This window comes from Amblyomma americanum, chromosome 2, assembly GCF_052857255.1.
Source record: "Amblyomma americanum isolate KBUSLIRL-KWMA chromosome 2, ASM5285725v1, whole genome shotgun sequence".
NCBI classification, from domain to species: Eukaryota; Metazoa; Arthropoda; class Arachnida; order Ixodida; family Ixodidae; genus Amblyomma; species Amblyomma americanum.
This window is the reverse complement of record NC_135498.1, coordinates 148,459,347-148,476,015: the sequence shown is the minus strand read 5'-3', so window position 1 is coordinate 148,476,015 and position 16,669 is coordinate 148,459,347. Positions and strand designations below refer to the sequence as shown.

The 16,669-nt window shown below is 50.3% G+C and overlaps 1 protein-coding gene across 1 annotated transcript in view; it reads right to left on the bottom strand.

Annotated features, from left to right (window-relative positions):
* LOC144120139 (monocarboxylate transporter 11-like) overlaps positions 1 to 14,202 on the bottom strand; it is a 49,084-nt gene extending 34,882 nt beyond the window's left edge. The window contains exons 1-2 of the mRNA XM_077652577.1: positions 14,056 to 14,202; positions 4,423 to 4,668 (exon numbers count right to left, since the gene is read on the bottom strand). Of these exons, the coding sequence (XP_077508703.1) occupies positions 4,423 to 4,666 (244 nt within the window). The 5' untranslated portion in view covers positions 4,667 to 4,668; positions 14,056 to 14,202. The remainder of the gene's footprint in view (positions 1 to 4,422; positions 4,669 to 14,055) is intronic.
* Positions 14,203 to 16,669: the final 2,467 nt, after the last annotated feature.

Genomic DNA, 16,669 nt, shown 5'->3' with positions numbered 1-16,669 from the left:
CGACCCGATGCCCTAAACAAATAAGGCGACTAGAGACAAATAAAAGGGATCGTGCGAAAATAAACACCGAGCGTGGAAACACATGGACCACGTCTGGTAGTACGCGGCGTCGCTGGGATGCGATCATTGCGTCAAGGACTACTTCGTAATCCAGTTCTCCTAGCCGTCAAAAAACGTTGTACGGGCCGAAATAGTGGCGCAAAAGCTTTTCAGCTTTTCGCGCAATCCATTGTGGCGAATTGGCGTCGAAACCCAGACTCGGTCTCCTTCTCCTGGCTTGTATTCCACATTGCGTCTTCGTAGGAGTCTGGTGTCGGTCCGCTGCTGGTCTTTGATTCGTAATCGAGCAAGTCTTCTGGCTTCTGCGCGTTGAAAGTGGGTGGCAACGTCGACGTTCTCTTCTTCTGTAACGTTGGGCAGCATGGGGTCTAGCTTGGTCAGGGCCTCCCTGCTATGGACGAGCTTAAAAGGCGTCATCTGGTTGGTCTCCTGCACTGTGGTGTTGTAGGCGAAGACGACGTAAGGCAGGATGACGTCCCAGGTCTTCTGTCCGGCATCGACATACATGGCGAGCATATCGGCGATGGTTTTGTTCAGGCGATCGGTCAGTCCTTTGGTCCGCGGATGGTATGCAGTTGTACTCTCGTGGCTGGTTTGGCGGTAACGCAGGATGGCATGCATCAGTTCCACCGTGAATGCTGTACCTCTGTCCGTGATTAACACATCGGGGCACTGTGTCGCATAAAAATGCACTCCACAAAAAATATGGCGAATTCTGCTGCTGATCCATTCGTTAAGGCTTTTACTTCGGCGTAGCGGGTCAGGTAGTCGGTCGTTATGATTATCCACTTATTTGCAGACCTTGACTTCGGGAAAGGGCCATGCATGTCTGCCGATCTGCTGAAAGGTCCTTGAGGGGGGATCAGAAATACTGATGGCTGGGTAGGAGGTTTGTTTCGTCACTGACAATCCCGGTAGGTTTTCACATAATGTGCAACATCGGCAGACAGTCGGGCCAGTAACATTTGTCTTGAATGCATCGCAGGGTGCGAGAAAATCCGAGATGTCCTGCTGTCGGCTGGTCGTGTGAAACCTGTAGGACATCTTCCCGTTGACTTGCAGGTACAGAAGGAGATAGGCTGCTTTTTCGCTGCGAAGTACTTCTTCATGAAGGCATCTCATGAAAAACAAGGTGGGGGATGAGCAACAAGGCGGGGAATGAAGAAACCTTGCCTTTCAAAAACTCGATTAGGCGTTTTATGTCGGGGACCAAGCGTTGCTTCTATGCAAAAGAGCTGCAGCTGATCGGTCTCAGGAAGGCGTCCTAATTGTCGTCCGGTGGTGCTGCATATACAGGGGCACATGACAGGCAGTCGGCGTCAGAGTGCTTGCGTCCGGACTTGTAAAGGACGGTGACGTCAAACTCCTGGAGGCGCAGACTTCATCTCGCTAGACGGCCGGAGCAGTCTTTCAAACTGGCAAGCCAGCACAGTGCGTGGCGATCACTGACCACCTTGAACGGTCGTCCGTACAGGTAGGAGCGGAATTGTGACTTAGCCCCGATGATGGCAAGACACTCCTTCTCTGTTGTCGAGTAGTTAGCCTCGGCCTTGAATTGGAACGGCTAGAGTATGCGAAGACTTTCTCCAGTCCGTCGTTTTTCCGAACGACGACAGCCCATAGGCCCAAGCGACTTGCGTCGGTATCAACTTCAGTTTCGGCGTATTCATCAAGATGCGCGAGGATCGGTGGGGACTGTAAACGGCGCTGATGTTCTTTGAAGGCTTCTGCTTGCGGCGCTTCCAATTTAAATGGCACGTCTGCCTCTGTTAGTTGGGTGAGAGGCTTGGCAATGCGCAAAAAGGTTTTGCGATATAGTGGGTAATACATGCAATATCCGAGCAATCTGCACATAGATTTCTTATTGGCCGGCGTTTCGAACAGTGCGACAGCAACTGTTTTCTGCGACTCTGGGCGTACTCCCTACTTGCTAACGATGTGTTCTAAAACAGCAGCTCTTCATAGGCAAAGTGGCACTTCTCTGGTTTTAATGTTAGGCCAGAGGACTTGATTGCCTCTAGTGCTGTTCGAAGCATTTCTAGACGGTCTTCAAATTTTGAGGCGAAGACAACGACATCAACTAAACATAGTACACAAATTTACCACTTGAGGCCTGCCATAACTGTATCCATTACTCTCTGAAACGTCGCTGGTGCGGAACAGAGACCAAATGGCATCAACTTGAGCTCGAAGACGCCATCCGGATTGATGATTGCGGTCTTCTCGCGATCTTTTTCATCGTCCTCAGTTTGCCAGTAGCCGCTCTTGAGGTCCATCGATGATAAATACTTGGCGTCACAGAACCGGTCCAGTGTGTTGTCCATGCCGGGAAGGGGGTAGACTCCTTCGTTCTGTTGTTTAAGCGGCGGCAGTCGACACAGAACCGAAGTGCACAGTCTTTCTTATTCCCTACAACAGCCGGTGCTGCCCAGGGGCTCTTCTACAGCTGAATGACGTCGTCGGACGCATTTCTTCCACTTGGTCTCGGATTGCTTGTCTTTTTCGTGGCAACACACGGTAAGGGCTCTGGTGGGGAGGTCGGGCGTGCAGGCCGGTTATAATGCGATGCTTGGCAATTGGCGTTTGTCGGGCCTTCGGCGATGACGAGAAGCACTCGATATAGCTTCGAAGCAGAGTGCGCAATGGTCTTGTCTTGTGCGAGGCAGGGCTGGGTTTATGTCGAAAAGATGCTTGCGATCTCCCTTAGGTGAATCTTCTGGGACTCGATCGGAGCGAGCGAAGGCGTCGCGAGCGTCGGATAGTTGGTCGAAGAAAGCAATTGTCGTCTGTTTGTTAATGTTCTAGTATTACTTGCTGAAGTTTATCGGCAGCACTTCACCTTGTCCATCGCGAAAAGAACAATGCCTCTTATGATGACGATTGCTCTCTCTAGAAGTGACGTCGCGTTCCCCTCGATGAGGGCTTTCATATTCTTGGCATCCGGGGCAGCTACGGTGACCATAACGCTTTGTCAGGGGGGGACGCTCACTTGTTCATGGAGGGCACCAAGGTCAGCATTTTGCTCCATGGTCGTCATTGAAACAGTGGTTTCGTCCGTCGAAAGTGCGGTGAGCTTGGAACGCAGGTCCATCATCGCCTGATGCTCGTTAAGGAAATCAATGCCGAGTATCTCGTCACGGGAAGATTGATGTAGTACTACAAAGGTCGCAGGATAGGTATGCCCCTTGGTGGCCACTCGCGCTGTGCATCGCCCCGATGACGCAATGAGGTGGCCTCCGGCTGTGCGAATTCGTGGGCCGTCTAAGGCGGTCCTGACTTTCCTCAATTGCGCGGCGAATGTTCCCTTCATCACGGAATAATCGGCTCCCTTGTCGACTATAGCGCTAACTTTCCGCCCGTTGATAGTCACTTCAAGTCGAACGTACTGACTCTTGCGTTGCACGTCATGCTCGGCTTCAGGTCACGACTTCATCGCGTACATGAATCGTGGGTAGGGCGTGTCGTCGAAGCTTTTCTGTGTGGCGGCGTCGTTTTGAATGCACGTCGCGTCGTGCTCGAGGTTGTCATTTTCTGGGACGCCGGTGTAGCGGGCGCAGATAGCTGGCGCCATGACTTGAACGGGATATCTGCTACATGGATGGCACCCAGCAGCTCGACCAGATGTCACCCAGTGGTGACTACAATCCGCAGGGCAGAAATACAGCGGAAATGGTGTCTTAACAAGTTTTATCTGCGCTACATTTCGCCCACAGTGGACTGAATCACTAGGCGGTAAAGTAGCGACAAGCGCGCTCGGCGGTCGTCAAACAGAATGCCCGCCACTCTCGGCCGTGCTCAATTTAAAGGTGATCGCGAACTTTCGAGATAAAGCGTTCAAAGTTACTAGAATATTACAGAAGTAGGTAGAATCGGCTCCGACTTGATGCGATTAATCGAGATTAATTTGGTCGCGTCTTGCATGCACAAAAAAAGTGATAAAGCGGCGTGGCGGCAACTTTGAAGAAAGAGCAAACACTACAAAGATTCGTGGAAATATTCTGACCAATTCGGAAGAAACAGAAGACATAAACAGGCGATATACCGCGCACTGCCGATCAAGTTTAGCACCTCAGAGTTATGGAGCGGATGCCATTAAATGGAAAACGTAGCACGCGCGGCAATGGCGCATCAGTGCTTGCGTTTATGAAATTTGTTGGGGTACAATGGTCGTAAGCGGTGGAATCGCGGTAACCGCAGAACATTATGATTGGCATTATGACTGGTGCAGTAGGCAGCGCATTTCGACTCATAAGGAAGGATTGAAGTCCTCGACGAGCGCTAACACAACATAGTAGGAGCAGTGGCGAGTGCCAGAGGCAGTGCGCTCGCCGCTCTGCTATACCAAAGACAGATAAGGCTCACCTGAGAATGCAACGGCGGCGGAGCTGAGGCTCAGCGGCCAGGCGGCCTCTTCGCGGCTGAGCCCGAACTGCTCCCGTAAGAGGACAAAGAGGATTCCAGTGCTTCGTAGCGTACCGCCAGTGAGGAAAGTCACAGCGATGCAGGAGGCGGCCATGAGCCAGTTCTCGTCCGCCGGCGTGCACCGGCAACACAGATGCGAGAGCGCTGGAGTGGTCGAGGTCTTCTTGGGCTCCTTTTCTTCCATTTCTGGCGACAGCGCCGGTAAACGAGCAGTATATGGAAAAACAGCGTGACAGCATACTCGTTAGTTGCACTCGAACAAAAGCACACGCTGCAAAAGCACAACTTTATGCGGACTGACACTCTCCATCGCTCCTAGACATCGCCGGAAGCGGATACCTGCGCCGAGAGCCTGCATTTTATATCACAATGGCTACAGCTGGCATCAAGAAGCCAAGAGTGAAACTATGTATCCTGCACAAAGGAACGGTTCACTACTGGCTCACACATGTTACGCCACCATTACGCCACCATTGCGCATAACCCAGCTCACAATGGACTAAGAATCCTTGCCCTCATCCTGCGCGAAGGGCACACCGCAGGTGCTGCACGGCGCACTTCCGTTTCTCTCATTTCGTTCTCCGTGAAGAGCACCAGATGAAAACCATATTTTCACAACCACACGAGACGCATTATATAGAGCTTTCACTTTCGGGATCACTGAGATAGTATTCTGATTCTTCGGCATTTGAACGCCTAATTTACTTGCGTAAAGCTGTCCGTACAGCTAATGCTAAGCAAAACTGGAAGCCAATCACACGCCATTTTAATAAAAACAAAAATAATTGTCAAAATTGTGTCCTTAATTCGCGGGCTGCACTAAATTATGAGACAGAGCTCCGGTTCTCCTCAAGCTGGAAGCAGTTCACTGGTGTAATAACAGCTGTCGGACTTTTATGAATACGGTTAATTGAGTGGATGCCCAGGGCAGCTGCAAATGTTTTCGTTTCAGTCATGCAGTGCGATTAGACAAGGCATAATGAAAATGAAGCGGAAATAAGTGCAATAACGAACGGGCCCAAATAAATAAAGAATTTGTTGCAACATAATTACGTTCCAATGCAGGCATAATTAAAACCAGCTTCATTCTCCTATTTTAGCGCACGTGCCAACTGAGACAAGAAGCCTGTCTTGAAGGTTGGCCATAAATGTGATATAAATTCAAATAGCTAGCGATCTGATAATGTCCTGCGGCGTGTGCCCTTGTCGTAATGTTGCCTCTAACTAGCAGCATATAGGATTCAGGAGCATGTTTGATTCGACTTTGGTTTCAAGGAATAAAATCAATTGAAATCTCTTAGCCAGGGGTGTTGCAAAAGCATGCTTGTCACAAAAGAAAATTTTATGCCATAAATGCTCCTACTTCGCATGATTACTTCAAGGTAAGCTGAAAAGAAATACGGCACAGTTCAGATACAGACACTTCAGAATGGTTACAGATGCGCCTCGTCGGTAAGAGCAACGCGGCATATCTGGCGCTCACAAGAACGGTCACTCAGTAATAATGTCACCGAATTTCGAATTGGACTCGGGCTTTCGAGAGACACCTATCTCCGTCACGTGTTAACATCGGAAGGCGGTATATGGTCAGAAAGATTTAATGCAGGAATGTATTAACGCGATAGCGTTAACATTGCCGTTCAGCGGTAACCCTGGAATCGCGCGTAGAGAAAAGCAGGTGGCCCACTTGCTATCTTGGTCACGTGACCGTATGCCGTCATCACCTGCTATCACATATAGTAGGAAGTTTGAAATAGAAGTATGAACGAAAGAGGTTTGAAGAAGACGACGAGGATGACGATAAGGATGACGTTTATTAGCCGAAGAATAAAGGAGATGAAGAAGAAGTATTCGGTGAGGTTGGAAGGTGGGAAGATATAATTGGTGGAGAAGAGAAGAAGAAGAGGACGACAAGGATGACGTGTACCAATACCAAGGTTATAAAAGCGCGAGGGAGAGCGAGGCACGGGGGGAAGAACCGAGAAGCGGAGGTTCCGGCGGGTCAGGACTGCCTCGGATAGAAGAGAGCAACGCCGGCTGCTTCTTCGGTGATCTCGAGTTCTACGGCACCGCACCGTGGACTTCCTGCCGTTCCTGAGCCCGTTCCTAGCAGCCAACGGATGACGCAACCACCTGCTACTGCCACGGGTGCTTCCGGCGCTGTTGCCACCCTATCCGGGTGGTGCCCACAGCACCAACTTCACCGGCATCACTTCCACAGGAGCTTGGACCGGGAGCTTGTACGACGCCGGCAGCGACGCCAGCCTGAGCACTTTGAACACCACCTCGACGCCGGCTACTGGACCCATGCAATGCTCCATCAGCACCGAGCCGTGAGCACGAACGCCGACCGCTAATAGCGGAACGCTAATAGTAGACGCTAGTAGTAGTGTTCCCGTGTCGTGTGCATTGGTAGTTTGTGTTTTGTGTTGGTTTTGTTAGTTTCGTGTGCTATTCTTTGTGTCATGTAGGGTGTATAAAAGGTGCGTCTGTGTGGGTACACCTGTCGCCTAGTGCATTCTTTCGGTCCGAGTGTTCTCCAGGGATCCGTACACCGGCGCACCGTGGCTGTTGGCGGCCTGCCCACCTGATTAAGAATCATGTGCTCGCCGTGGCAGGCGGCAGTTAAATGAATGATTGCTTGCGAGAGTTTGCTCATGAATAGGCACCTGGATCTCGCAAGCCCCACTAGTGGCTGCGCTTGAAACAGCCACCTGCGGGGGCAGTGGCCCATCGCTCAAACGTTGCACCATAGCGCAAGGGATGATATGAGGACTCCCCGCGATCTGTGAATTCAAAGTAGAGAATGGCAAATTTCGAATATATGGGTATATAAGCACAACGTAGGCGACAGAGAAGGCGTACTTGAGCAGGAGGGATCTCTAATACTACCGCAATGTACTCTTATGGAAGGGTTAAGCTCTATTTGATGGTGAAAAAAGAACACTGTCTGTGTCCGCGAAGTGGTATGCAAAGATGACCCAAGGACGCATGAGCACTCATTAACGCTATTTCGTAATACCTTTAACGCTGAGCTGATGTACGTGTCCCCCTCAGGTTTTTATCGTAGGAACTAGCGGTTTTCGCTGGCGTGGTTTTTTGCCCGAGTCCAACTATAACCGGAAGCCATAGGTGGTCTACATTAAAGAGTATTAGCGACACTATCCCCGTCAGCAGTGCTGCGCCACCGGCGCTCGTGACATGCGCTCGCGCTGGCTACGTGGAGCCACGTGCGGAGTGGAATAACTCTGTCCCTCTACAGTTTGGTGCGCCCGAACGTGATGGACGTGGATAACTAAGCCACGTCTGCGGCGCCAATGCTCCAGGTATCGGCACGTACACCGGCTGCGGAGGACATCGCCGGCGTCCACGTTCAACTGCCGTCATTTAGGCCTCGAAATCCTGCCGTATGGTTCGCGCAAGCGGAGGCTGTGTTCGACCTTCGGCGCATCACTTCACAACGCGTGAAATATCTCGACGTCATGTCGACTCCTTCCCCAGAGGTAATGGACGAGTTTAACGAAGTTTTGAAGATTTGAAGACGCCCGGGACCTTCCTCCCCGTATGATCACTTCAAGGCTACGGTCCTGGCCCGGAAGACTATCTCGAAGCGCAGCCGCCTGCAGCAATTGCTCAGCACTGAGGACATTGGCGACCGTCGACCATCTCGGCTCCTCCATCGCATGCGACCGCTACTCTCCGACCTCCACAGGTAGTCAACAGCCCGCTACACCGCGAGCTCTTTCTTCAGATCCTCGTGGTCACCCTAGCTGCAGCAGGTGATATTAGCTAGGATAACCACGCGGAGTTGGCTGACCGCACATCGGACTACTCTAGCCTGCGTTCCTTGGCTGCAATTCCTTCGCCGCGTTTTCCACTCTTGTCGACCAGCAATCAAGCCTCGAGGAGAAAATCGACCACCTCACGAGCACCGTTGCCGCACTGCGAGCGTCGATTCCTCGTCGCTACCACCGTTACTCTCACCAACGGTTGCGCCATCTTTCCAGTTCTAGTCATCGATCAAGATCAGCCCGTGACGGGTTCTGTTGGTACCACCGCAAGTTCGGCGGCACTGCCTGCTAGTGCGGGCAGCCTTGCCTATGGTCGCGAAACGCGCCGGCGGGTCACTGATGGCGGCTTGTGACTCAGGCTCTATATCCAGCCTCGTACTATACGTCACCGACAGGATCTCGGGATGCCGCTTTCTCGTGGACACAGGTGCATAGATTAACGTCGTGCCTGCTTCCCGCCTCGATCGGCAACGCGCTGTGCAAGAAGCGCCTTTGCGGGCGGTCAACACCTCCCAGATCGCTACCTACGGACAGCGCTCAGTCACACTCAATTTGGGCTCACGCCGCACATTCCTATGGGTTTTCATTATAGCGGACTTGCGGTTTGCCATCATGGGACGCACTTGCTCGCCTTATTTTGGCCTGGCTGTCGACCTTCGATCTCGTCGACTGGTGGACCCCACGACTCACTTGTCAGTGAACGGCGTCCTCGCCCCGGTGGTCACCCCATCCTCCAAGCCACTCCGCAGCTGCCTTCCTCCGCCTTTGCTGCGGTTCTGGCCCGATTTCCTGCCATCACGCGGCCCAGCAACCTTGAGCTTCCCGTCCGTCACACCGTCACGCACCGCATAGTCACTAAGGGCCCACCAGTATTCTGCGACCCGCGCCGCCTTGCTGGCAACCGGCTCGTCATTGCACGCCGCGAATTCGACCCTATGCTACAAATGAACATCATTCAGCCGTCATCGAGCACTTGGTCTTCGGCGCTGCATATTGTGCCGGAACGTGACCCCGGCGGTTGGCGCCTCTGCGGCGACTATCGTGCCCTCAACGCCCGCACTGTCCCGGATCAATATCCTCTCCCTCATATTCACGTGTTTGCTGCCGACCTGCATGGCACGACCATAGTTTTCAAGACTGACCATGTGAAGGCCTACCATCAGATTCCGGCGGAGCCTGCAGACGTCCCTAATACCGTCATTGTAACAACGTTTCGGCTCTTCGAGTACATTCGTATGCTCTTTGGTCAGCGAAACGCTGCTCAGACATTCCAGCGCTTCATCAACGAGGTCACTCATGTCCTGCGTTTTGTGTTCGTGTATCTCAATGATCAGCTGGTTGCCAGTTCCTTGTCAGAAGAACACGCTGAACACCTGCACCTGCTCTTTTCACGCCTCGAAGAGCACGCGTCTTGTCATCAATCCGGCCAAGTGCGTTTTTTGGCTTCGACGCCATCGAGTTCCTTGGCCATCACGTCACAGTGCAGGGGATTCGCCCTATGGAGAGCAAGGAACGCGCTATCCGCGACTTTCCTCGCCCCAAGTCGCTTCGCAAGCTTCGCGACTTCCTCGGCCTCCTGAATCTCCACCGACGTTTCTTGCTCGGCACTGCCCCATTACCCTGCCCCTCACCGATCTCTTAAAGTCACCGCATGGTCCTCACACTCTTCTCGAGTGGACGTGCGCTGCCGAAGCCGCCTTGCAAGCCGCCAAGAGCACCCTTGCCGATGTTACTCTGCTCATGCACCCGCTGGCCGACGCACCTTTGCGTATTATTACCGACGCCCCTGGTGCAGCTGTAGGCGCCATTCTGCAACGGCTTCAGGACGACTGCTGGTGCCCGCTGGGTTTCTTCTCCCAAAAGCTCAAGCCTCCAGAAACGCGCTACACTACTTTCGGCCGTGAGTTTCTAGCTGGCTATCTCGCCATCGACGCTTCCGTCACATCTTGGAAGGATCCGTTTTTTATTTGCTCACGGACCACAAGCCCTTAACTTTTGCTTTTCGTGTGAATCAAAGCTCATACAATGCACGAGAGATACGGCACCTGAGTTTGAATTCTGAATTTACGTGGCATATCAGACGCATCGAAGGACTCGTGAACAGTGCTGCCGATGTGCTTTCCCGTTTCGCTGCTCTGGCATCAGGCGCGCTTGACTTCGCAGCGATAGCTGCCGCGCAGGCGTTAGACAGTGAGCTTCATGCCCTTCAGTCCAGCCCTGCCTGTCTGACCTCGTCGCCAGTGCCCCTGTCGTTCTGCTCGGACACCATCGTGTGTGACATTTCCAGTGGTTCTCCACGGCCTTTTGTACCCACCTCGTTCCGCCGTCAAGTCTTCGAACAGCTGGACAACGCAATCCATCCCGGCATTCGTGCTACACAGCGGCTCGTGACGTCTAGGTTCGTCTGGCCAAACGTCAACCGAGATGTGCATCGCTGGGTCGCGAATGCTTGCAATGTAAGCGTGCAAAATCAAAGCGCCACACGCGGTCGCCTCGTCACCCTTTACGGCCTCCCGAATGTCGTTTCGAACATGTCCACGTCGACAATGTTGGCCCCCATCCTCCATCACGAGGTTTCCAATACATACGTGCGTTGACCGCTGCACACGGTGGCCCCAAACCTTTGCGCTGCCCGATATCACGGCGTGTACAGTGGCGTCCACTTTTGTCAGGGGATGGATTTCCCGTTTTGGCTGCCCTACCGTAGTGACAACGGATCGCGGCCGCCTGTTTGAGTGCACCTTGTTTCGCTCCTTGACATCTCCGCTTGGCGTGCGCCATGTTCGGACCACCGCGTATCGTCCCTCCGCGAACGGCATGGTTGAATGCTTGCACCGACAGCTGAAGGCTGCCCTTGTTGCACGCGAAGCTCGCACCTCTTGGCCCGATTTTCTTCCTTTGGTGCTCCTCGGCCTTCGATTAGCACTTATAGAAGATCCTCAGTGCACGGCGGGTCTACGGGAATACCGTCTGTTTGCAAGGCGAGTTCTTCGTTTCGGCCCGCACCGAGGACATCTCTCCACCTGCCTACGTTGAACACCAACGCCTGATCTTCAAGCATCTGCAACCCGTCCCCACACGTCCATCGACTCCCAAAGTCTTCGTGAGCAGAGACCTCGTCACGTCTCCACTTGTCTTCGTGCGTCGAGTCGTCATCAAGCCTTCGCTCACCCCTTCCTATGATGGCCCTTATCCCGTCTTGCAGCGGGGTGAGAAAACTCTGAAGCTGTCCGTCGATGAACGAGAAGAAATCGTTGCCATTGACAGCGTGAAACCCGCCTACATCACGCACTTTTTCTTTCAACTCACCACCACGAAATCTCAGGCCCCACTTCTTCCACTGACTCGACCCGCGCCATCAGCAGGAATGTCTCATGGGTGCCGCGCTGTTGTCTGCCATTCTCTTTCCTCTCAGCAAGGGGGGAAGGGGGGAAGGCCTTTAGCATCACTGTCACCATCAACAGTGTTTCGCCGCCTCGGCTCGTGACATGCGTTCGCGGTGGCTACGTGGAGCCACGTGCGAAGTAAAATAAATACAGTTGATTCCTGGTTCACGGTCTGTTCGCTTCGCCCACGTTGCGCTGCCTTAATTTGTAGAGGACTAAGTCTCTGTCCCTCTACAGTACGCACCCAGATACGCTGAACACAACACAATGCTGGTAACGCTCTCTGTTTGCTCGCTACAAAGCTATCGCCACTCACATGTTTACCTTTGTTGATAAGTTGGCCAGTGCTTTCGTTCAGGTATGGCTTCCTTCAAATGAAACGCGATGCTCCGGAACCACGACCTATGCATATCTGGCGCTTTGTGATGTGTCCAGGGAGGATTTGCGTCAAAATACTGATTTAAAGTAGGAGTTGCAAGAATACTTGCGCTACTGGTTTTCTATATTTTTTGTGCTTCTGCCAACAGATGCACGCCTCACAACAGGATCAAAGGGACGCCACACGCTCATTAATTCAGCACTGCATACTTGACAGCAGTTATTTGAAGCAACAGTCTAAACCAACACTATCTGAAACATTCCATATTAGCCGCTCGTATCCAATTGTGGGGCTATGGAGTCCGTAAAGTATGGAAAATAATATGAAAATGGTTTGTAGGGGACTAAGTCTCTGTCCCTCTACAAGTACACATACCTTTATATACGTAGAGTTCACTCATGTCAACGCAAGTGGTGCGGTGAGTGATCCATTTTTTTACACATTGCCTTAGAAAAAGAATAGTCTGAACAAAAGTGGAGATATATGTAGAACAAAATAGCGTCGTCATGATACAGTGACATTCATATGAGCTCCTATAATAAGAGCATTGGATAAGCGGCGTTCCGTTACGTACGCAGGTTTCTGTCCTCGCATATTAGAAGAAGCTAGGAGACATTGTTATGCAAGTGAGTTCGAAGGAAAAGGCAAATATTCAGCGGGTGCGTAAAAACGCAGCCTTGATCGAACACATGGACAAAGCAGCAACAACATCGGGTTTTATGGTAGCCTACTAATGGCAACCACGAACTTGTGTGAACAGCAGAAATAATGGCGCCCAATAAATAGAAATTCCAGTGGTGGCTAAAAAGAAAGCGATGAAAGCGTTAGAAGCAGACCACAAAGCCAAATGGGTATTTGAGGATCTCATACCACATAAGTCGCAAGCAACGACGGAGAGAAGGTTGCCACCGCGTCAACAACATACCCGAATACCTAAAGCGAACGAAGAGCATGGGAGACCGCTAACACAATTTTTATACATTAGAACGCGGATGTCAAACACTCGAAAGTCGAATGATGATTAGCTCACAAATAATTTCTTATAAGGATTTTCACTTCATATTTACTGAAGTAATTCCTAATAATATCAGTGCAGCCTACGACCACAACCAACCAAGGTAACAGGGTGGTTTTCGAAAACCGTACCTACTCAGTGACAGACCATATTCGAAAGTTCAAGTGTGGAGGGCTGCTTTGTTCATAATCAGTCCTCTATAGTTTACGAAAAAACATTTAACTTAGTCGAAAGATGAGCAGTCATCCTAGTATTGCGTAGCCAAGCATTGGAACAAGCAGTGTAATGATGCTAGAAAACATCTCTACTGAGCGCAAGGAAACTACACCAGGAGAGAGATAGCATATCAGTTAAAAAGGCATTAGGAAGTCTGACGAAATATCCGGTCGTATGTACTGCACGTCTGTTTCAGGTATAATAGCGTGTGCTAGGCTTAATATACTAAAGCTTGACATGGGGGGTTCTTATATAGCTTGAACGTGGACGGAAATGACAGCACACAGGGGTTTTCCTATTTTACCGGTATTACAGTGCAGGACTGCAAAGCGCTTGGTACGCACGGTAGCAAGTTACAGCTTGCTGATGACACTGCCCGCCTGAGGAGGAGAAACGAACGAACGAACGAGTGTTTTTCATTAAAAAAAGCAGTAAAAAGGAAGCAGAAGATTTTTGCTAGCTCCGGCATCTCCCATCGATACGGAAGCACCTTAGCTGGGGCAGCGTAAATAAAGGATAGCAGGCAAAATAGAGAAATAAAATGAAATCGCAGCGATTATTTTAATGCCTAACATGGAATGCACACAGGAATTCCAAAAACTATTTGAAGAAAACTGATGCCACGCAGACGGCTAAAAGAGCAAAAGTTTACAATAGACAGCGAGGACTTGGGAGTCCTAAGGGGAATACATCTATTAATGGCGGGTAGTGATTGCACATCCTGACTGTTACAGGAGGAAAACGATAGTTCTGGCAGGAACGCATAGGTCATAAGTTGCAGCTTACCGGAATTCCGCAGGAGAAAGATACTTCAATGCTGTATATTGTCGGTACTCATGTATGAGGCGTAAAGTTGAACACTGCCGAAAAAGCTTGAAAGAGCTCGTAGGAACTGAGCGAGCTATGGGGCAGGAGCTGATAGGGTTAACGTTAAAAGAGAGACTGAAAACAGCATCTGTTGGAGAACAAATGAGAGTGAATGACGCCCTGGGGAAAATAAAAAAGTGGAAAGAGACATGGTGGCACATCTGTAATGTGGAGAGGAGGTAGCTGATGATGCGGAAGTGAAGAGGAGTTGATTCAGAGAGGAGCAAACCCCAACTGTCGGGAGCAGCAGTTGGCAGTGACAGTAGAAAATTGGCCACAGGTGACGCAGGACAGCTCTAATTGAATTTCAGCGGTATAAGAGGCCTTTGTACTCCACTGGACGTAACCGAGCCGACATTGCGTGAGGGTATTTCTAGTGGAGTAAACAGCGTCTGCGTCATAACATCCTCAAACGAAAACCTCCCAAACCCAACATCGCGGTTTATGGTACGAGGAACAGAGACCACTGGGCGGGCCAGCAATTGAATCGTTATTTGAATGCTCACACTGCTCTATATTTGCCAATCAGCGCGAAAAATAAAAAAGGCACGACAGAAATAAACAAATTCAGTAACGCAGAAATTTTTTTTTAGTTTCTTAGTCTGTAACTACCTTTCGCGTTGGCTGGTGGTAATAAAAGACAGTGTGCATACGAATAAAGATCAGTTGCAGGTATTCCCAGTGATGATGTCTGTCATTTCCTTTCATCTTCATTCCAAGCGTAGTTTCGTTATACTGTCTTGAAACCAGCTGGCGAAGAAGTTGCGTTTGTTGTTACTCTGATTCTGGCCTAGTTATCCCTATTTCTTCTTTACCCCGGAGGGCAGCAAAATTTAGGCAGCGCAACTGAAAAAAAGCCTTGTTATGCGGAGTAACTGAATAATAAAAACCAACTGTTTACACCTTTGCAATTTCCTTAGGAAAGCGCAAACATAAAAGAAGGTGTTTCTTCGAAAACAATGACAAAACTATCGGCAGCTACAGAAAAGGCCGCGTGAGGTTTTAAAAGTAGTAAGTCAACTATTGTTGCACGTAGCCCTATTAGTAGGTATGTGCGAAATATATAATGCAGCAAAACTCACCGTTATGTGCACTACCATAATTTCCGCAGGCTTCGCATATTTTCTTAGGTTATGAACGGGAAAAAATAAAGAACGCGCTGATGCGCTAACCGATTGGAGTGCTGCTCGAGTGAATTGTAGTGGTAAAAACTACCTCAGCTATTTTTACTACTGAGGAAACGCCGAACATTTAGGTTCCAAAGAGCATTGAACGATACACACGAGTTGCGTGGCGTACGAGCCTACAAGGTGGACATGAGGAGCTCTACACAGACATGGTGGGTCACGCAGTGCACACAGCCTTTTGGCCTGATGTGGGGAGTAACGTTACTGCAGCTGCTGCGAAGGTAATTGACGGCAACAGGCATCGCCAGCTGGGAAGAAGTCAATGACTGAACGAACGAGTAAACGGGGACAATAAACGAGAAAAGTTGTTTACTAGTGAAAAAGCAAGGAACGCCAGAAGCAACGAAGAAGCCGACAGACACGCTATTAAATAGAGACAGTGTGGAAAAGAGAAGCTTGCAAGGGTCATTAGAAGGTAGGCTACGCCGTGTCAGTATCACGAGCAAGGCTGACAAAGATAGGAAGAACAGAAGATAAGGAAGGCAAAGAAAGGAAAGAGAAGGATGACGAAGGAAGAAAGGAGAGGACAAAATTTGGGAACATTTGCGGCAAAAAAAACTGAAGTGGAATGAAGTAGGAGCTTTATGCAGTGGAAGAGAAAGAGAAAGTGAGGGGTGTAAAAAGAAAACAACAACGACGCGAAGTTATGTGGCCTAAGGACAGCAGGTCCCAGGTGTCAGGTGTTGCGCAAGGCAAGCCAATGAAAGGCTAGGAGCAGAGGTCGTCTGGCGCCTGGCGTTAGCTTTTTGAGGTGGTCCACTGCGGATCAGGGCGTCGGGGTAGCTAGCAGCAAAGTAGAAAGTGCAGCAATGGCGGCTGACCCCGACAAAATGGCCACTAGCAGGTCCAGCAAGAAAGCTACAAAAAAGATATTTAATGCCAGGTTCAAGTACAGAAACATGCAAAGCGGTAGAAAGAGAGCGAAATTGTTAGAAATTGAATAGAAGGACGAAGAAGTAGGTGTGTACGCGCTATGCGAGACACATTTCAGGGATCTAGAAGCAACACCATTTATTGATGGCTACGTCTAGGAAGGGAGCCGTAGAACAACAACGGAGAGGAAGGCAGGAGGAATAGGTACGCTGATACATCAAGGAACAAATTGGCAAGGAATAAAGTCAACTTACAAAGAACATGTCTAGGTATCAGGTACAATCGCCATTAATAGGACATGACTAGGAGAATTTTATTTAGGGACAGGGGACAAATGAAGGCAAGAAAACAAGGATATAGTTAAGTGTCTCAATGACGATATAAAGCACTTTGGAGAAGGCGCCGATAATATTCTGCTGGGTGTCATGAATGGCCACATCGAGGATATGGATGGATACACAGATTGTAACGGG